Source organism: Chelonia mydas, chromosome 4 (genome assembly GCF_015237465.2).
Source record: "Chelonia mydas isolate rCheMyd1 chromosome 4, rCheMyd1.pri.v2, whole genome shotgun sequence".
Taxonomy (NCBI): domain Eukaryota; kingdom Metazoa; phylum Chordata; order Testudines; family Cheloniidae; genus Chelonia; species Chelonia mydas.
Window position 1 is genome coordinate 40,728,406 of NC_057852.1, and position 22,867 is coordinate 40,751,272.

General features: G+C 37.7%; 1 protein-coding gene across 6 annotated transcripts in view; it reads right to left on the bottom strand.

The window, feature by feature from the left end:
- Positions 1-6,595: 6,595 nt before the first annotated feature.
- The window catches only part of PRDM5 (PR/SET domain 5), a 141,585-nt gene continuing 125,313 nt past the window's right edge, over positions 6,596-22,867 (bottom strand). For all 6 annotated transcript variants that reach the window (XM_043545538.1, XM_043545539.1, XM_043545536.1 and 3 more), the window contains 2 exons: positions 21,227-21,331; positions 6,596-10,869 (listed from right to left, as the gene is read on the bottom strand). In XM_043545538.1, the coding sequence (XP_043401473.1) occupies positions 10,705-10,869; positions 21,227-21,331 (270 nt within the window). In that variant the 3' untranslated portion in view covers positions 6,596-10,704. The remainder of the gene's footprint in view (positions 10,870-21,226; positions 21,332-22,867) is intronic.

Here is a 22,867-nt window from a genome sequence, read left to right on the forward strand (position 1 = left end):
AAAACAAACTCCCTCCAATAAAACATTGTTTGGCCAACTGTATGGACGCTTCTTCCACTATTCAACATATCGAAAGAGAGGAATGTTATCATCATTATTTATAGTGTAGTAGTTCCTGGGGGCCCTTTGTGCTAGTCATAGTGCAGAAACATACCAAGGTATGGTCCCTGCTCCAAAGAGCTTACATTCTGAGGACAATGCAACAAAACATTTATAAATTAAATCATATTTTTCAGAGAAAGTATGTTTAATGAGAAAGAAGACAAACTTCTTTTTTAAAACTTTCTTTGGTAGCATTTATGGGGTATTAATTCTAAGCCAACAGAAACTGCATAATCTATTAAATAGAAGTCCATATAGAACAGTTATTTTCCTCTCCAGTGAACAACAGCAACAACCCCAAGAAAGGGCATTTCCTGGGGATTAGTGGCCAATTTAAATGAATAGCCCTCAACTGTATTTTCAACAATCAAGTCCCTCCCTCTAGTTAGTAACTTGGAGGAAATGCTCCTATTATTAATTATTATTATTATTAACAATTATTTGTATTAGTTACACCTGGAGACACCAACCAAGATCAGGGCCCCAGTGTGCTAGGCACTGTATAAACAGATAGTGAAAAGGTTCCTGTCCTGAAGAGCTTGCAGTCTAAATAGAGAAGATGAAAGGTGAGATGGGAAAGAGGGACACAAAAGTGAAGTGACTTGCCCAAGGTCACACACAGGTCACTGGCAGAGCCAGGAATAGAATATTGACTCAGTCAAATGCCTTATACAAGAGTGCATGCTCGGAACCTCAATTTTGCTTGATTACTACTATCTTACAATGTTTTTGTGGGCTATGTTTTTTTAAATGCAATTATCTTGATTCTCCTTTGGCAGCTATAATATGTTTAGCTGTGCAGAAATCATACTGATAGAGTAAAAGTCCTTTTTCTTACATTGCTGTGACTGTTGACTTAAAGGGTATTACTTCCAATTTACTCTGGTGAGAGATCAGATTTAAGGCCTGGCCTAAACTTAAAACAATTGAAATAGTTTCGGTGCTCAGGGGTGTGAAAAATTCAGATTCCCTGAGCGCCAAAACTATAGCCACCTAAATGACCAGTTCCTGTTGACGCGACTAGATCAATAGAACCATGCTTCCTTTGACCGAGCTACCATCGCCCAGAGAGAGAGAGAGAGAGAGTTACTTCAGTGATGGAAAAACCCTTCTGTTGCTTTAGTGTGCGTCTACACTACAGCCCTACAGTGTATAACAATGCCACAGTAGCATCTGTAGTGTAGACATACTCCCCTCCCCCAATTCAACTCTGCATCCCTATTCAGCAAAACACTTAACCTTCCGCTTGTCTTCCATGAATAGACTTAAATGCATGCTTTTGCTTAATTGGGGTTTACACCTCGTCAGGAAAAGGTGTCTTGCTTAATAAGTTACTGCAATGACAATGCTCTTTGTCTGAATACTGCTCCTCTGAATGCTTGTAGGATTAGAACCCAGATTTAACATTGTTTTCAGAAACCTAGATGACAGTTCTTCTATCTCTTACTCTTCATTTCAATTAAACAATAATGACTAAGCTCAGGGTATTTCCTGAAGATTAACAACCTGTTGGAAGGAGTTGATGGCTTGAGGCATAACTCAGGGTCATTAACTCCAAGGAGACATTTCTCCTTCAGAAATGGCCTGGGCAGAGTTTTTTGTTTCTATTGTAAGTGTGAGAGAGAGAAAAAGAGTGAGTGTGAGAGTGTGTGTGGAGGGGGGTGGAAAAGACTCATAGGCACATAGATAGTTTCCTTGGATGATGCAGTTTCAACTGGTCTGTAAAGAGCATTTGTTGAATTGTACCAAGTCACATTGCTTTCATGCCATCCTATTCAGCTTACAATGAGACACTTAAACCTCCAGCAATTAGAATCTTTTCAAAACTTAGTTGATTCCTTTGGTTGCTATTGATCACTGTGCACCTGTTTAAAATAATCAAGAGCCAGACTCTTAGGAAATGTGCTGAAGGTTTCAACTTAAAAAATCCCTTCTATTGGAATGTTTCATATCCATAAAACCCCTGCTGCACTCTCTCTGGCAGTTAGTTCAGATCAAGGTTTGTCAGTCAAAGCATTTTGCACCACTCTCTGGAAAGCCACTTTAAAAAAAAAAAAAAAAAAAAGGGCATTAAAACAAGTTACCATTAAAAAAAACCAACCAACCAAAACATTTGCTTCCACCACCAGCAAAAAAATAAATAAATTACATAGGGAAATAAAAGCAAACAAAACCTATCTTGCTGTCTGTATCATTCTGGGGTATCTAACCTTATGCCACATAGAGTAAAGGAAGTTCAGAAATGCTTTTCCTCCTATCTCAGTCAGAAATGGAGCATCTGGTCTCTCTATCTGTGCCATTCTGGGTTGTTATTTCCTCCTGGTTTCTTTCGTCGTTGGAGGGTGATGACAGAGTGCATGTCACACAAGGCCTCTGATCTCACTTCTTGTGTAACTGAAGACATAGCTAAGGTTAAGCAGCGACTTAGTAGCCTGAAATATAAATGTCACTTGAGCAGAACAAATAGAACAGAGTGAAAGTGTCAGTGAATGCTTTATGCACCACGTTCCTTGCTATGAAGCAGTATATCCATTTTGTTCCTTATTTATGTGGTATTAAAAGATCAGCTAACTTCAGTCCCAGTTTACAAAGATAATAAAGGCCTGACTGGGAAATAATACGGCTTTAAAAATATATATCTGTATTACAAATACACTAGTAACAATACTAGGAAAATATCTATTTGAACAATTAGGTGAAATTAAGAACAGTATTCACTGGTTAAAATTTGAATTGGTATGTTTTTAATTCAAGAGGGACTACTGATCAGTAACAGCCTTATGGTTTATGTGATCTGCATAATCCCATATGCCCCCTCCTTCTAGAGGTACCACAGCACATACAAATGTCCAAACTGCAAGCCAAAGCACCACATCTGATTCTTTGTTTGTTGCCCTGTCTGACTCTGGCGCCATTACACCAAAGGAGCAGTTGAATTATCCAACTGGGCCCAGTCTTTAGAAACTTTTTCTTGTGCTCAAACTTGCAACTATTCCATTTTATGGGTCACTAGAAGCTGAAGAGCCTCAGAAATAGGTTATCTGGGACAAAAAGGCTAGGGAGAAGGCAGATGGAGAGAATTTTTTGGGGTGGGGGTGGTATTGAGGAGGTAGGGGAAGCTGGATGTGGCATGTTACTTCACATGGGGCACCTCAAAATCTAGGGTCAATTCACCTGTTAACATTTTTGATATCGTGGTGTTAAAACCAACTTTTTTCAGCAAAAATTCATAAGGGATTGAGTCAATTAAAAATTGGCTTGATAAGTATAATTAGCTACAGTGTCTTAGTCAAATTCTGAACTACTCTTGGCCAAAAAGGCAGTGCTGGGCTGCGCTGAAGCTTCCATCTGACACACAACTTACAATCCTTTTCATCGCTAATGGTACACCCTTTTCCCCTACCTCCATGCTGCCATCCCCATATGCTTTGGGAAGGTCTGAGAGGCATTATGTCTCCTGCAGAGGCAGTGTTTCCTGGAGTTTCCTTTGGAGCTGTGTGACTGCATTGCTCTTAATGTAGGACAACGCCAGACTTCTGTGAAAGCCAAAAATTACAGCCTTTCAACGGGTGGCATCAGACTAACATTTTTTTCTTGCAAAAATACATTCCATCTAACATTAGCAACAGCAGAGCTGTGAACTCACCTCTCCCTTATCCTAATCCTTCCAATGAGGTGAATGTTCCAAAGCTGTCAGGAGCATAAAATACTCACATTAATATGCACAAGCAAAATCTTATTATTCTGTAAAGAATAAGTTTTAAATGCATTAAATGTATTTAATTTATGTCATGAATTTCTACACACAAGGAAAAAAAAGGATAGGGTAAGTAATCTCATGTGTACACAATATACTATATAGGTATATTTGGATATATAGTAATAGTTTAATATACAAAATACATGTCACAGATGAGAGAATTAATTGTATTACTCTGGGAACATAATATTCTGACTCACGTTTTAAAATTGCAACCTTAATTTTTTGTTTCTATGTATGTAGGCCACTATTCTGCTTAACTTACTTTACTAGGACTATTCACAGTACATAAAATAAGCATGTACAATTTGCAGAATTGATGCCATAATTTATGATTATGTAAATGATCTTGAGGTCTGAAAGAAATGTTACATTAATCTTTGGTTATCAGTGTTATGATCTGAGCATTGGAATAGGTGTCTCAAGCTTTATTTTGAAAAAACATCCTAAACAAGGAGAAACATTCTGATCAACTGAAAAGGCAAATGGTTCTTCCCTGAGAAGACAAAAAGAGTAAAAGGAACTTGTATCCAAGGCTTTATATTTGTTTCTTATGTTAATGTGCTGTACTAAAGAAGGAAAAGTTCACCATTTATTGCTGCTCTCTGATACTGCATGGCATCTTATTCAAAGAGGGCTCTTGTGTTTGCACACAGTCAGAGGGCAGGTTTCAGCCCTTCATTGCTGAAGTTCAGTAATCCAATGTGGGTTCAAATATTGTTTTACAAGCTCTGGCTTCTGTAACTTGAGATTCAGTGTTCTATTGTGCCTAGTCTTCATTGAGATGATATTCCTAAATGGACCTTCAGCTGTCAGTTGTAGCCATACCTGGGAGTTCTAGTTTAAAAGACTTTATAAATACTGACTGACTTTATTGCAACATTCCACTGGTATTTGGTGGTTTGCTCTGGCTCACAAACATTATTCTGTCAAGAGCCAGTCCAGTGTGCTGGACTATATAGTCATTGCTAAGCCATGTAATCAGGTGAAATGTGGTGGTGGCAGCGTATTTTAGATTCAGGCATAGGTGTGCTGTATTTGTCAAGAAATTGTGCTCAACTCTGAAGAAATCCTCCTCACAATGAGGTATGCATTCTCGTGACTGTTTTTCAGAATGTTACCTGTTAAGTGGACTGTAAACTACATCAAACAGCAGGAAAATGTTTGGGGAAAAATATAAGCTTCTCCAAGTGTGCCATATAAAAGAGGAGGCGTTTTCTGCAAGATGGATTTCTTAGCAAGAGTTCATCAGTTTACATTGGGATGGACTTTGCAGTGGAGAACAAAGAGAAAAAATGGAAGGCTAAGATATGAAGAAAGTTACATACTACAGGAAACATTGCAGATATCTAATTTTTTCCCCTCACATATGATTATTTGTCTCCTGTCACTGATGTTTTGTTTTGGAAGAGTTGGCTGTGTCTGACTCAAGACACATGAATCATATCAACAAATTAATATTTTTGTTTTGCTCATTGGACTATCAAAGAGCCTCCCCACACCCCCAAAAAAGCATGTGCACATGGCGGGGGGTGGCTGGAGGGGGAGCAGGGAACAACAGATGTAAAATGGCATATTTCACTCTCCTGTTACTTAAAATTGGTTGAAGGGAATTTTCTTTAGCTTAAAAAAAACCCAAACCATATCTGGTATCAGGCAATCAATGGAAAGTTTGTTTTATTCTGAAAGAACCGTTTTTTTAAAAAGTTATGGCCAATTAGAAACAGGGTTTATAATTGTGCTCTATACTGAGTTTATATCGAGTATACAGTTCAGTATTGTGAACACTGAAATATAGGTCACATTACCCCCCAAACCAGTGAAATACAACTGCTTCTTGGACAGAATATAGCAGCTCTTCTAATAGAATTACCTGCAGCTTTAAAGACAGGCATTGGTTCTGTACTGACGCAGGGCCTGCTCTGCAAACATTTTTGCCCATGAGTAAATGCATAGATTCATAGACTCTAAAGCCAGAAGAGACCCTTGAGATCATCTAGTGCATTGGTCCCAAACTTTAACAACCTGTGAACCTCCTTCACTAAAATGTCAAGTCTTGAGAACCCCCCTCCTAAAAATGAATATTTCCAGGGATTTTCTCCTTTACCTGAGTATAAATTATAAAAGCAGTGATCTTGGAAATATACAATTTGTTTTTATGACATGCTTATTACACACTAATTATTATTTATCATTACAGTATTTTTATTACATGAAAACGGCAACACTCTTCCAAGATTTCACTTTCGTAGCTTGTATCACTTTGAACAAGCCTGTTATAAGACAAGGCTCCTACGTTTCACCAAGGAGTATCAGATGTGAAACAGCATGACGGTATTTAAGAAGCCAACTCAAAGAGTTCCTCCTACACAAGCATTCAGGTCTCAAACAGTCCGGGCAAACAATACATGTTACAACAAAGCTTAAAGTTGTTCTTCATAATAATTTTAAAAACAATACTAGCTGTCTATGTAATTTTAAAAACAGCAAAAAATATCCACCTCCCTTTCCATTTCTTATAAGGAGTCTTGAAGTTTAAATCTCCTCAGTGTGATAGATATGCTTGCTTTGATCTGCTTAGCTCTTGGAAGTCCAGGGGCTCCAGGCTGCTGGCCCAGTCCTGTCCGGGGTCCCTAGGGACAGCTCTGTCCGCCATTAGGGAATTTTTCCCCGAGAACCCCCTGTAACATTTTACGAACCCCAGTTTGGGAACCACTGATCTAGTCTGACCTCCTGTATAACACAGGCCACAGAACTTCACCAAAATAATTCCTTTAGAACTCATTTACAAATACATTTTGAGACCTATCAGCTAGACAGTTTTTAATCCATTTAATGTGTGACAAGTTAACTTTGTGTCATTCTAGTTTGTTTAACCAAATTATTGTGTAGTACCAAGTCAAATGCCTTAGAGAAGTCTGTTACATCGAAACTATTACTTTTATCAACCAAATTTCTAATCTCATTAAAAAAAAAAAAAAAAGGGAACAGCTTAATTTGACAGGATCTATTTTCCATAAACCCATATTGATTGGCATTAATTATATTACCGTCCTTTAATTTTTTATTAATCAAGTCCCCATATTAACTACTCCATTAATTTAGCTGGGATCGATGTCAAACTGACAGGCCTAAAATAACCTGAGTCACTGCATTTACTCTTTTTAAATATTGGCACAACATGGGCTTTCTTCTTCTGGAACTCCCCCCGTTTTCCAAGACTTTTTGAAAGTCAAGTTCTTTGAAAACTCTTGGATGTATATTAGCCACAGCTGCTGATTTGAAAATGTCTAACTTTAATAGTTGCTCAGGATGATGTTAAGTTGGAATTGAGAGGGTGTTATCATCATATGATATGACTATCATTTGTTTTTTCCCCAAACACACAACAGATATATTTATAGTACATTTCTACCGTTTCTGCATTATTATTGATAATTCTTCCATTTTCATCTAGTAATGGAACAATACCATTGTTAGGATTCTTTTTGTTCTTAATATACTCAAACTCCTGAAGTTCCAGATGGGCATGATTACAAGATTCAGCTCTGAGGTAGGTTACAGCCTGCTGAAACTTCAGCATCACTTTCTGCAGCTCCTGCTTATGTTTTCCCTGGAGGTGTCTCTTCCAAATATTGACCATGACCATCCCGGCTAATGAAAGAACTTGTCAAACGTACAGCTGCAACTATCAGTTACAGTACATACACGTATAATTGAACTTTTGCTGCTATTTATTCAGTAGTGCTTTGACACGAAATAAAATTACTAAAAATTAATTCTTTTTCCCGTTCATGCATTATCTGTGAGCAGATAATCACATTTGAGAAAAATCACTATTCAAAATTGTTCACCAAATTATTGGTAGAAATTATTAATAAACTGAAAAGTGTTCCATGGGGTTTTGAAAAAGAACACATTTTCATCTGAAAATTAAATTAAAAAAATCAATTTTAAAAAAATATCTTTTCGGGTTTGTTTCCTCCCTCCCCCTCCTTTCCTCCTATTCTTATTTTGTCACTAAAAAGTGAGAAAACAAAAGAGGAGGAGAAAGGTAGCGGGGGAAAGAAACCAAATCCCACCCAAACTGTTTTTTATTTTATTTTTGCCAATAAGAGGAATTACAACCACCACCACCACCAAAACAGAACACAGGGTTATGTTTCTGTTCACTTATTGGCTGAATGTAACTCTTGGTATCAGATTTCTCATACTAATAACAGCAACAAGTTAATTTTAAATCATTTGTTTCTGAAAATATCCTTGCCAGTAAACTCCTTCATGAGAACTTTCCTGATAGAGTAAACATAAATCCAACTTAGTCTTTTGCAGTATTTGTCTCACACACCTGTGATATATATAATTAAAACAGACAAAATTGGTAAGTCTTCGGAGTTTCATCAGATTCTCAGACACCAAACTATGCATAAAGAAATCTACATTTTGAAGTTTCACAAAGGTAGTTGAGATTCCAAAACTAACAAAACATTCCCAATTATTCTCCTCTTCCCAAATGTACAGATGTCCTACTCAATAAAATAAGATTCAATATGTATTTCAAAAATCAAACTGAATGCAATAAAATGAACCAAACATTGTTGAATAATGAATTTAAAAAAATGAAACACATACTTTGCGCCTAAAATATGACATTGAGACAAACTGTTATAAAATATAGGAAAATAAGTTGTATTTTAATTAAAATTAAATATCATAGGTTATAATGTATCAAATATAAAATGACAACATATGCACGTGATAAATTCTCCTCAGTTACACTATTGTCAAATCTGATTAATTCAATGGTGCTACACTGGATTTACATTAGTGTAATTGAGAGTGGCCCATTATAATTACATGTTATATGTGTGGCATCATATCCATTGGCTTATTACTATTGTCTCTACTCTATTTTTATAAGCAAGTTTTTGGATGACAGATTTTAGTGTCATCCAGATAGAGCAAAGGGTCCCTTGTGACCTGGTTGGTCACATGGTGCCTAAACAAAAGGCCATTGGAATATATGGAAAAACCCATTGATTTCAATGTGTGTTGGGTCTGGCCCAAAATTATGGTGCTTCCTCCTTATTTCCAGCTCATTAATTGCATTAAAAGACAAGTAAGTACATTAAAAATCTTTCTTATAAAATGTCACCATGTAAACAATTGCCACAGTTGCCCCACAGTACTATAGAACTTTAATGGGAAGGGAGGTGCTCCAAAAAATAGTCTTGTAATAAAATATGGTGAAGACTATGGAAACGTGGGCAACCCCCTGAAATAGTCTTTTCTTCGGAACACACTTATTAGTGATATGCTTTCTTTTGAGTTCCAATAGGAACCCATGTTGTGTTCTGTTCACATTTGTGAAAATTAATAATGTTACTGATAACTACACATTTTCTCTTCAGTTTTGAGAATTGACTGTAGGCTATCCCGTGGAATAGGATCCAAAATAAAAGATTATTAATAGAGAAAGAAAAGATGATGCTTCTGGCCCCCTCATTTCCTTCCAGAATGGAAACAGTGGTTGAAATTCACCGTCCCCAGTGAAGTCAAATATGAGTTTTACCATTGACTTCAGTGGGGCCAGGATTTCACCTTCTGTTTCCTCTTGCTCATCCATCCAGTGTCTGTCTGGTCACTTGCAGTCCAGGAGGAAGTTTACAACATTTCCCATCAGCAACTGAAATAAGCTTTTAGCAGGAGCAAGGTGTATAGTTACAAATTATTCTTAACAGTATTGGTCCACGTAAACTAAAATGAATGTGAACACAGAGGCAGAGCCCTAATGTTTAACTGTGAAGACTACTGAGGAATTGTATAGGACCTCAAATGCAATCTACTGCTAGAGTTATGCTTTTCACAGTCTCATTAGGTAAAAATGAGCTCTTTGTTATACAGTAGCATACATGGATAACATATGAGAATTCTTTTTAAGAACTGTGGAATACAAATCTTAATCTAACATCTGGGAGAATTTGAATGTTACTCAGTTGTATGCAATATTTTTTTCCTGGTGCTCATTAACAGTTTTATGAAAACCAAAGCCATTTAAGGGGAATAATCAGGGCAGCTGATTTCCACAGGATAAAACCTCAGGGAACAGCATTTCCCCCAGTAAATTGAATACACATTTTTTGCCTTAACCAGACAATTGTATCTGCAGAAGCCAGGTTTTTTTCCCTCCTGGCCCTGCCAGTTACAACTGTGGGCATTAATATGTTTTTTAAACCTAATCGTTCACAGCCTTTGCTCTTGACTTGTCTCACACAATGGCAACTAGAAGTTACGCCTTTCTTGCTGATGAAGTGCGTGAGAGTCAAGACTCCTACAGTTTCTGTACCATACATTAAATTCATCTTGAGATGCCACAAAGTTAGTCAATTTTATCTAATGATTAAAGGCACTAAAAGTATGAAGAAACTATGTTCTAATAAAGCGTGGTATTAATATCTGAATAAAATTTGCTTGGATCACTGGTCAGTCAGGATGAAAGTGAATTTATCCAACTGGCTTTCCTGTGCTCCAGAAGCTTTAGATACACTGATCTACGTCCAAAATTTCAGGATAACACCACCACGATCTAAGGTACCAAGGCTGCAAATAAAATTGTTTAACTTATAAGAGAAAGAAAAGTTCTTTTATCTTCAAACAGTGTTTTACTTGATTAAAAAAACTCTAGTAACATAAACACAAAGCAAAATGAAAAAAAGATTGTGAACACATTACAGTTATTTTTCCTGACTCTGCTCAGTCATCAGGTGAGAAGTCTGGAGTTTGTACATGTACAGATGGAACACTCTTGAACACTAGACACACTTTTCTTGCATAAGCCATGGTTAGCTGTCAGTTTCTCCATGGACATTTTCCATATGCACTTTGAGGTAGTCATTTCTTGTAAACTTCTTGTGGCAAAGCTGGCATTCAGCCATTGGACGATTGGGGTTGTGAGTCAGCTTGTGTCGGATCAACATTTTCTTCAGGCTGAAGGATAAATCACAAACCTAAAGCAGGGAAAACAAGACAAAAATCAATAAATTTTCAAAAAACCTGAAAGTTTTATTTTAAATCAATGCTAGGAACTCATGTATAATTGCATTATGTATTTGCAAAACTGAACACATGAGCTAAGATTTTGAAAGATGAACTCCTAACTTCCTTTAAGTTACATTGCTCGGTTTCTTGTATCTTTGTTTTCTTAGGTTAACAGTTGGCAACATGGGCATTTAAAAAAAAAACAAAACACCACACTGCTGGAAGCACTGGGGAACTTGTTACTTTGTTCATATGCATAGTCAAATTGAAGTCAATGGCTTCCAAGTTCTTCAGAAGAATTGCACTGAAGCTGCAGGACTGCTCATGTGGGTGAAGTACTCACATGTGTACATATTTGCAAAATTAGGCCTTAAATTTATGTCTTTTGCATATTGTGAATTCATAGACCAAGCCCAATCTAATAACTGAACAAAAAAGTTAGTTGACAAATTTAGCTTTTCTGCACATTGACTGTCAGACTGCAATTTCGTCCAAATTATTTATTTGCCTTCACTCAATGAATTTTAAACTCTTTGTATAGCTCGTGCAATGTATTCACTTGTCATTTGAAACAAGAACTGTTAGTCAGTCATGATTGGTCATATTAGTCACATGGTACTATTTCCATTCCTTCCCCTCAACCCTGCACAGCTTCTACAGAGTGGCTCTGCACCCATTCCATGGTTTGGAAGAAATGCAGAGGATTTCTCCTTCCTGCCTCCCTGTATATCTGCCAATCTTCCTCCCCAGATATTTGGGTTGGGCACTGGGAGCTGGATTTGAACCTAAAAATATACTAATAGGGAATAATCCACTAAGTAGCCTATTGCTCATTCAATGTTCCCTTAACTTAGGTTCTGATTCTGTAACCCTGTCTCATATTGAGTAGTAGTATACAAAGTAAGTGCATTCATGTCTCTGCAACTAGTCAAGAAAAAATACTCCTAAATGTAAGTTACAGGATCTTTCCCATAGCCAGCAAACGAGAAAAATTCACTGTATGCCCTGACTGTGTTTGCTTGCCCAGAATTAAACTATAATGATTGATTAAATGCTTTTCATAGCACTTTGGAACCAAATTAGAATTATTGTAGGCATATCAAGAGGCAAGGTGGATGAAGAGCACTGAATTTTCAAATGTATGTACTTTAAAGAAGGACTTTCACTGTTGGGAAACCTGAAACAAAAGAACATTTGTACAGAAAGCACATTGTTTTGTCAGCAATTTCTGTATTCTTCGTGCTACTGCTGTGAATGTCTGTCAGAAGAAGATTGTTCTCCCTCATGAAATAACTTTGTGTGCATGAACGTTGAGTAGAATCACAATGCTGTGCTTATATTAGTGAAGAGGAAAAGTAACATGCAGAACAAAATGAAGGTGGCCACAAACAGAAAGCTCCCTATATATTTCTGTTAAAAGGACACTGTCAGTTTAAAACACACACACTGGGGGTCTGAACCTTACTGATGCATTTGGGCATGATTATCATAGAAATATTAAAAAAATTATAATAGGAATAATAAATTCTCTATTGTATATTTTTAAGAGTAATGTCTATAGAATCATATCTATACTTATTAAACTTCAGAGGACTTTTACATAAGGATGAAGTGAAAGGAGGAAAATAGAATTTAATAGGGGGAGTGAAAGAACAAAGGGAATGGTGGTAGCTATTTAAAGAATGGAAATAGAGAAAAGGAAAGATAACTGGCAATAAAATAGACAAAGACTGAGGAAATAGTGGCAGACAGAGGAGAAAAGGAATGAATTAATACAAAGCAGAGAAACAGAGACATGGTAAGTTTTTATTTTAATTTCATAGAAAGTTGTTGCAAAAACATTGTGTTAAAATACATATAGAGATAATCCAGGCCTTGATCTCAGAATAATGGTGGTCTAGAGTACACTTGCTATGCCATGGTACAAAAATGTCTTTCATAGACAGGGTCTTAAAGTAAGCTCCCAATATGATTATTTATATTGTAGTAGCAGGGGGTGTGGGGGGAAGAGGACATCAGGGCATCAGTCATTATGCACTCCAAATAGATGTTGAACAGTGTGGGTGAAAGAAGGTGCGAAACCACTTTCCTATTATGCCATTGACGAGAACTGCACTGCTGGCCTTGGCATACAGTTGTTTAATGGTAAGAATAAGCTTACGACAAACACTGTACTACTTCATGGTTGCCCAGAGAGCTTCGTGCCATACTGTGTCAAATAACTTCTTGAAGTCGTCAAAGATGTGGTAGATGTCCTGATGGTGTTGTAGTACTTCTCACATAGAACACGAAAGTTGAAAATCTGTTCTGGGGTACTTCTTCCAGCAGGAAAGCCAGCCTATTCTTCAGCAATGATATTCTCCACTTGTGGCTTCAATCTGTTCAATATGACTTTCAACATCACTTTGCTGGGATGGCTAATTAAGCTTATGGTCTGGTAATTTTGACACAATTGCAGGTTGCCTTTCTTTGGCAGAGTGATGATTAGTGTCCATGGGGATCTTGTTGCATATCTTGCTGAGTACCTCTATTACTATTTCTCCTCCGAAATTCATCAATTTGGCTGGGATGTTGTCAATACCTGTAGCCTTTCCGTTCTTGATTGATTTCACAGCTGTCTCCACTTCTTCACATAGTATTGGAAAGTCATCCTCCTCTATTGAATCTGGACTGTCTAAGACACTAGTATCTCCATTTTTCTGGTGGCTGCATAATGACCGATGCCCTAAAAGATCACATATGCACAGTCAGCATTGGGGGGGCGAACAATCTCAAATCTTCGGTTCGCTGATCACATTGATGGCCTGGCAGGCGGCAAAGATGACCTTGCAAAACTTGTGAAACAATTGGATGAAACCTCCGCAAAATATGGCATGGAAATCAGTGCAGAGAAAACCAAGCTGATGACAAACAAACGTGATGGGATCAGCTCATGTATCAGTGGACAAGAGCTGGAGACAGTGAAACCATTCATGTATTTGCGGGCAATCATCACTGATGAAGAATCCAAGGCAGAAATTCGGGCAAGAACTGTGCAAACAGCAGCAACAGTGGCAAAGCGAAAGCCAATTTGAAGGAATAAGAACATCTCCCTCCAATCCAAACTGAAACTGCTGTACGCATTGGTCATCTCCATTTTTCTGTATGCATGCAAGACATGGATCCTTACAGCAGAACTTGAATGGAAAATACAGGTAGTAGAGATGAGATGCTTCCGTAAAATCCTGGGCATCTGCTACTTCAACCACGTCACTAATGAAGAGATCCGCAACATCATCACCCAATGTGCTGGGTCATATGAAGACCTCCTGACGACCCTGAAGAAGCACAAGTTGAAGTGGTACAGCCATGTAACAAGATCATCTGGCCTATCTAAGATCATCCTCCAAGGGACAGTACAGGGGAAGAGAAGAAGAGGAGATCAATTGAAAACATAAAAGAGTGGACAGGAATGGATTTCGTGGAGACTCAAGCACTGACACACAATTGTCAGGGGTGGAGACAATTGGTTTATTGCTCATCAGTGATGGTGCCCCAACGACCAACGCAGTTCTGGGAGTGATGATGATGAGCCGGGGGGTGGGGTGGGGTGTTCCACCATGCTAGGCTTTATGCCACCAGTTTATATCTAAGCTGAATTGTTAAATTCTGTTGACACCATTTTAAGGGGTATCGATTTTGCATACCCATTTTCAAAATTATTCTTCTGTATGTAGGATAGCTGAATAGTTGTTTTGAAAGATTGCAGGTATATTTTCACCTACTGACTTTCATCTTGGTACACTGGTATTTGTGTATGGATTTCTTAGGTGGTAACTTTTTTTTTTTTAATCAAGTATGTCCTTGTGATGATTGTTGAGTTAAACTTGTTGCACTCTTGTAACAACAGCTGCAGTCCAGGATCACAGACATCCACCTTTCCCGCAGGAAAAGAGTGTCTTATAAGTATGGGACCTTGGTAGTAGCAGTGGAACTCACCAGCAAGAGAGGTGGAGTTTTAAAGCTGTAGTTGTGCTAACTAGTGCTGGTGCTGCATTTCAAATGGTGCGGCTCCCTTCGAACTCAATAAAACTAAATCTGAGCAGTCCAGGACGTTTATCTACATAGGTTATTCTGACCTGGAATGTAATTGCTTTATGCCAATTACGGAAAAGTCATAGGACAGTCAGAGAAAAGGGCAATAGTCAAAGGCAATATTTTGTATCCAAAATAACTTCCTTTTTCCAAACAAACAGAACAGTACATATGCTGTTGCAATGGGGCAGCGTTAAACACATGAGATGACGTAACAGTGCTGACTTCTGAATAGCAAATGTGGTGATCAAGCAATTATCCTTTTACCCCAGGCAACAGGAGAACCTTATGACCTTCTGAATATAAAAGTTACTTATAGAGGCCACTGCTCTGGTCTTATGTTGGTGCAGTGGCTTTTGCTGATCTCTTTCTCTCTCCTACACTCCCATACAACCCAGGAAGTAATCTTGTAGCTCTTAAGGCTTGAGTAAAGTTTGTCCAGCTGTGACCATTATGTTCTGCTGAAACGTATGCACATACACAAATCTAAAAATGTCAAATGTAATGGCTATTTTTGTAATAATCATGACAGCCATGAAACCCATATTGTATATGCCCACACAGGCATTACATACATACATATATTTGTATGCACACACAGCCTATATACTGTACAATAACCAATTTGAATACCTCCATGAATAGAATGCAGTATGTCAAGTTCACCTTTGAGTAAGTAATTTCTAATGAATCCCCATTATACAGTGATGACAGCTTAACAATGGCAGATTGTCTGCCATAAGAGAAGGATAAACTGCTTACAGACACAGGTTATCCAATGTTAATTCCTCTTGAAATTCAATAATGGCAACATCGCAAAATTCCATACAAAAATAAGAGTGCATTACCAAGATTAAACCTTAGAATGAGGCCACAAAATGTAGCAGTGTTAAGAATAAGATTAACCAGTCAGAAATATTGCTTGAAACTGCAAATGTAATTCACGCAAAATGAAATGCATCATTTCCTGATTACTACTATGTTTACAGATTGTAAAAATCACATTATGACAACAAAGCTTTCTGACTGGTTGAAAAGCAGTTCTGGAGTAGAAAAGCACCATGGAATGCTGAAGGAAAAGGTTTCTGAACTCGGCTGATAAAGCTGACAATTTAATTGCCTAATCCAGCAAAGCACACAAGCACATGCTTAAGTAATAACACCTAGCTCTTTTCATCAGTAGATCTCAAAGTGCTTTACAAAGGAAGCCATTTATATTACCACAGATAGAGAAAGTGAGGCACAGAGGGGGCAAGATCATTCAGATGCTCAGTAGCAGAGCTAGGAATTGAATCCATGTTTCCTGAGTTCCAGACCACTGCTTTTTCCACTAGGCAACACTGCCTACCATGTAATGCTGAATCAAGGCCTAGAACTCCAGAATAATTCCTCTATATTTTTACATTAAAAAGCTTATTACGGTTGTATTAAGGACACATTATTTCATTTTCAGTGGTCATACAATGACAGGATCTAGCATTACATGTTCCAGGCTCTGCTTCAAGCCCTTAAATCGTTCTAATTATTACCTTTTTGGAAAGGAACAGAGACCAGACGTTATAACAATCATTACTTGAATACATGATCCTTCTTGTGATGCTTTCTGTGTAACTGTAAAATTGTTTTAAAGAGTTTGCTTTTTATCTCAATTTTGTAATTAACCTGTAACATTGTATTGATTTACAAAGTCCTACTATATGCTCACTTGAACCTTGAATCTCATTACAACGATCAATGCTTTTAGTGTGGAGGATGGTGACATCTGATCACAAAGGTATGTTTAGGGTCACCTAAAAGAACAGTGTGAAGAGATTGTATCATACTGGAAATAAACCAGGATAAGCAATGCATGCCCTTCTTGCTCCTAGAGAAGCATCTGTTACCTATAAAAGCAACTACAGTTCATTTGTCTTTTTGAATAAACCGTGCATATTTTCAGAGGACAGATATCATTTAAAACAATCTCAATTCCAGTTTAGTCCACTTTTTTAGTAGATGACATGCTAAGATTTTCACTGTAGTATGTGGGAAGCTGATTTCCACGAATATTAATGAGATCTGTGCAGGATTCAACTTTGAACCGTTACTCTTATGAAGGTGAAGTAATTAAAACAAAAACTTTGACAATATTTTAGATTAAAGACTAAGCAGATTTCAAAATAAATGTAATACACTAATCAAAAGTAGTGCACGGATTACTTTGACTCACTAAAGCTCAATACCATAACATCCATCACATTTGCTCCTAGGGAAAAGAAAAAAAAAAAAAAAAGAAAGAAAGAGGGGAAGCTGCTGTTTTTATTTCTGGTTCCAGAAGGCAAAGAATATTTACACCCAAGGAGCATTTTCAAAGGTAAAGGTGCATCAATTATTTCTGTTAGGGGCAAATGAAGCCTTTTCATGAGGCCAATAAAAATGCTTTACTTCAAGAGATGAAACCTGATCTTGTTTAACCCTTTGGCACTAGAGGCATTTCCTGGTGCTAAATGCTAAAGTCATTAGTATTAACAATGGCAAAGCTTGACACCTAGAATAAAGAAGTTTCAGAGTAGCAGCCATGTTAGTCTGTATCTGCAAAAAGAAAAGGAGGACGTGTGGCACCTTAGAGACGAACAAATTTATTTGAGCATAAGTTGCATCCGATGAAGTGAGCTGTAGCTCACGAAAGCTTATGCTCAAATAAATTGGTTAGTTGCTAATGTGCCACAAGTCCTCCTTTTCTTTTTGTAGAATAAAGAGTTTATTTAAAAGGCACTGAATAGTCATTATGACTGCTCTTGATACCAGGTAAGAAAAATCAGTCATTCATTACAAGACTTTTTTTTCTCTCAATATGATCACAGAACTGTCACTGAAAGAAACTAAATTTGTCGTACCTTAAAAGGATTTTTTACTGGCCCAATCACTGCAACTATTGTAGCTCTATTGGACTAACCTCCTAAGTAAGGATTTGCCAGAACTGGCCCTATATAACATCTCAGTCCATCCCTGCATACACAAAATCACAGTATAAAAAGGACTTAATGAGCATATGTTACTCTATCCCGGATGCTTTAATGCCTCTAAAACATACATCAAAAATAGGAGTCCAGAGACTAGCAAGAAGTATGATTAGTGACATGGAGAGTCTTCATGAGGACAGACTGGGAAAAAAAAAAGAGACCATTTAGCTCACAGATAAAGCAGAATAAGAGGGGACATAATAGATGCATACAAAATAATGAATGATGTAGAGTAAAATCATGCACTCCTATTAACCCTTTCCTATAACAAAAGGACGACAAGGGGACATAATTAAAAGTGAATGGTAAGACATTTAAAACTGATCAAAGAATTTAAAACAAAAAACAAAAAACCCACAATGCATAATTAACCTGTGGAACTCATTGACTCAAGATGTCTTTGAGGTCAAGAGCTTAGTAGGATTTTTTTTTTTAAACCAGCTAATGAGAATATCTACTATTACCTTAGATAGGACTAAAAAAATTACAAATAATATAAATTTGCATGCTTCAGTGTATAAACCAACCCGTAACTGATGGGAGTCAGGAAGAAACTTCTGTGGGCAGATTATCCACTTTTGAGCTTTTTACACCTTCCTTTAATGACTCTGGTACTAGACCGCGTGCGAGACAAAACACTGGACTAGATTAACCAATGCTAGTGTTTGGTTTCTATGTTTGTAACATCTTCAGCTGGGACTCCAATTGGAAGGAAAACTCTCTATCCTCTCTAATTCAGCACGACAGAATTTTTCCATTTTGCTTCTATCACCACATAATACTCCAAAAAGGTTCCGCAAATAGATATTTTTAAAGGTGTGTGCAGGCCAAGCATATAATTACGGATGATGACATTAGCCTCAGCCATTATAGGAAAATTACAGACATTGCAAGTTGGCTGAAAAGATTGAGATGAAGTACAGCAATCTGAAAGCTGTAGAAAGCATCGACAGTGACTCTAAATTTAAGGAAGTCCTGTATAAACTGGAGTAGGATTGCTCCAACAGAATATTGTATGAGCCAGTAAGAGGGATTAAATATCTGTAGATGTGTGTACTACTTGAGATGTTGCTGTTAATGCAAATTGTGGTGGCCCAGAAAATATTTTTGTACTCAACATGGACTCACTTCTGTTTCTGTATATTTAATAAGATCATACTACGGTTTCAAATTGGTTAGTAAACACCATGGCTCTTATAGTTTTCCCCACAATTCTATAAGGATTTTGTCTTACAGAATAACAGTCTCATCCAGACCAAAATACACAGTCTCTGAGCACACAAACCGCAGCAAGTCCCACATGCTGACTCTGTGCTGGGCCAGTACATACAAAGGGCAAGACCTGACCAAATCAGGGCTAAAAATGGGGGGAATCACCACATCAGGGAGCTGAGGAGTGGCTATGGGTTAAAGCTCATGTAAATGAGCTCCTTATTTCCTGGGTACCACAAATTCTCTCTCCACATAGGGTCTGTACATCCCCATGGGAGTTATCCTCACTTTAACCCTGAAATAACCCCTATGCATTGCCCAGTCAAGGAGTTTAGGGTGAGAAACTCCCAACACTCAGAGCACAACTTTTATTTAAAGCCCTGTGATCATTGGGGGGGGTGCTCTCTTACCCTGACCACTACTGCAGAAGGGGACCAGGAGTTGGAAGTGCTCCTGTTCCTGACTGCTAGCCAGAGATGGTGAAGCCCTCAAACATTTATTACTACTGTTGGAGGGCTTCTTCCCTTTCTACAACTCACTCACTGCTTGGGACATGAAGGAAATCTTCAGCTTGATGGGGCCTAACTCATCTATTTTGGAGTTGTCAACCAGAGCGTGAGGCTCTGTCCCAAGCACCCATCAGTGTCGAAGTTTATGGAAAGTTAATTTCAGGCATGGTGGTGGAAATCCTTTAAATCAAGAAACAAAGTGTATTTATTTACTGATGAAAGGAAATCAGAAGTACTTTGTAAAGGCCAGATCATTCTAATCAGCAAACAGAGCTTTGTGACTGAGGGCTTGTTGACACAGTGCTTTAGTCCACTCCAGAAGGGTGTAAATTCTAGCACTAGCATGTCGCACACTAACTGGCCCATGTGGACCGTGCTGGTGTGCACTCAAAGTTCCCTAGCGTGCATTACAGTAGTAGTGTTTGAAATGGGACTATGTTAACATGCACTAGAGAACTTTGAGTGCACACCAGTAGGCTCCACACAGGCCAGTTAACACACAACACTCTAGTATTCACTGGAATTTACACTCCTCTGGTGTGGACTAATGCACCATGTAGGGAAGCTCTTAGGTGAGCTATCACACAGCTCACATATCTAGTTCTGAGTCATCTGAAACTTGCTCACAAACTATTTGTTGAGCACTTTAGAATAAGGAATAAATTTGTAGAGTCATGGTCTGTTTGTGAATTATTCACAAAAGGATAAAAACCACAGAATTAATGTTGCGTGCTTTTTTAAAACCACTGAGTAACGAATTTTATTAAATCCAGGCATTTAGTACTTCAGCATAAAACCCTTCCAAAGAATATTCCAACCATTTAGATGACTATCAATTTTCAAAAGTTGAGCAATACAGCACTCTCTCTGCAAACTCCACACACAGGGACTCTACACCATTTATAAGATGGGACGTTACAGATCGCAAAGAGCATGCTAGTGATATATTATAAAAATATATAACTGCATTCCAGCCATTACCGAAAATGCATAACTTTTAGAGATCATTTAACAAGGTGACCACATGCCAAAGTAAAATCAGTTTCAATTCAGATTTTGATCAGCAGAAACTGGAAATTCTGAATTTGCACTCCAGTTATTCAGCAACCGTTATATGGAAAATATATATTATAGACATTCAGATTCCACTGTAATATAGTAAATGATATTCCCATCCAGGCTAATCTCCAGCTATTAACTTGTCAAGACCTTATAAATGAACAAAAGGTATGCCGCAAATGGTAATGAATTTGCACTGCACAACATCCAAATTGCATTAAGAATGGTGCAAACAACTTTTTAGGGATAGAAGCCATAAAATAAGTGTGTGCAATGATGAACAAAGAGGCTACATAAAATTACTTCAGTGATATCTCATTAGTTAAGCAATCAAAGACCATAAAACAGCGTAAGTTTATGCTGTTACACATAACTGTAAAGTGAAAATACATATAGGCCAATACTCTCATGGAAGATAAAGTCTGACTCCTGGGTTGAATTCAAGAAGAAAAAGGGAAAGCTCAACTCACATCGCACTGGAACGGTTTCTCTCCAGTATGGGTCCTCATGTGCTCATCCAGGCCTCGCTTCTGACTGAAAGCCTTGTTGCACTCAGAGCACTGGTATGGCTTTTCCTGTAAGCAATGACAACAGTGAGTGAAAGTGAGTTAACACAGAGCGCAAGTCATTAAGTGAGTGGAATTCCATGCTGGATGGTGCAAGTTTTATATTCTCTCTAAGGGATTGCAGTCAGTGAAAACAACAGAAAATGAGTTTCAAATGATTAAGTGAAAGCTGGGAAAGCTGTGGCCTGACAGTTTCCACTTCAACACCCATTATGAATTAATTATCTGTTTCAGTCTTTCAAACACAGCAGTTTTGGGGGTCTGTTTTTCATAATGTGAAAGGTACAAAAACAAAATCCCAATGTACTTTCCTTTCCCCTCTATGAAAGGCTAAAGCATAAAGACAAGTGAGTTATCTATTAGAATCTCAGGATTTCCATCCACATTTTTCTGGGGAGTAGGTAGTGGGAAAAAAAGCCTCTTAAAAAGTTGGTGACAGAAGGCTAATCACTTATTCATCACAAGCTCCCCCAAAAAAGTACAGAATCACCAAGTCATCTGTATTTAACTATTGGTTAGTGGCTACTGTAGCCCATGATTATTTGTAACGGTTGCAATAATCTAACTGGAATAAATCATTTAAAGGACATATATCAAGAACTGCTTATATAGTTATTTTCTTCTTCAAAGCCCTTTACAACCTTCCCAAACTTAACTTAATCGAAGGCCTTACATGGGAAGACATAAGTCCTTCATTTACAGTAGTCCAAAAGCATAACAGAAAAAACAAGTGACTGAATGAATAAAAATGGCATTGCATTTACAGTCAATGGTTATTTTTAATGCTTTAAATACACAAAGGGCCTTTCAAAGTCAAATTACTGCTAGTCATTCACTTTCATGTGAGGTTTTTGTTTGGCCCAAAATTTCATATCGTTTCATTTCAAAATCTGTGGATTTATTTGAGAAAACAAAACTATCAGATTTCGTGTTCTGAATTAAAACAATAAAGAAAGTAAATGATAAAATATCAGTAAGTAGGAAGTGAATACATATTCTATGTAACCCAGTAATACGAAGTCATTGTTGTGACTTCATAGCTGAAGATGTGCAATACACAAAGTGTCATTTAAGGAGTAGGAAAAGTCACTTAAACACTACTCAAGTGTTCAGTCTCTGACAAACTCAGAGTTCCTAGGCCTCATTCATCGCGCTGTTACTCTAGTTGTACAGTTCCACAGAAATCAGTGGCAGAAAGCTATTGTAATGGAGTAGAGAATCAGGCCTTCTACATTAAGAGATTTGGGGTGACGTTTTGGTCCCATTGAAATCAATGGGAGTTTTGCTATTGAGTTCTATAGGAGTAGGATTTCACCCTATTTGGTTTAGTGAGTCATTTCTGGAAAGTTACCAAGGGATTTTATGAGACTCTTGGTTTATCTTTTGTTTGTACTTAAACAACTATGTTACAATGACCCATCTACACAACAACTGAGTCAGGGGATCTGGTTTTGACACGGTGACTGCTCTGCCTACAGTCCCTGTGTAGCTGCTGTTTAGGGTTAAAAGTGATATATTGTGCTGGCCCACAACATCAAGCATGGA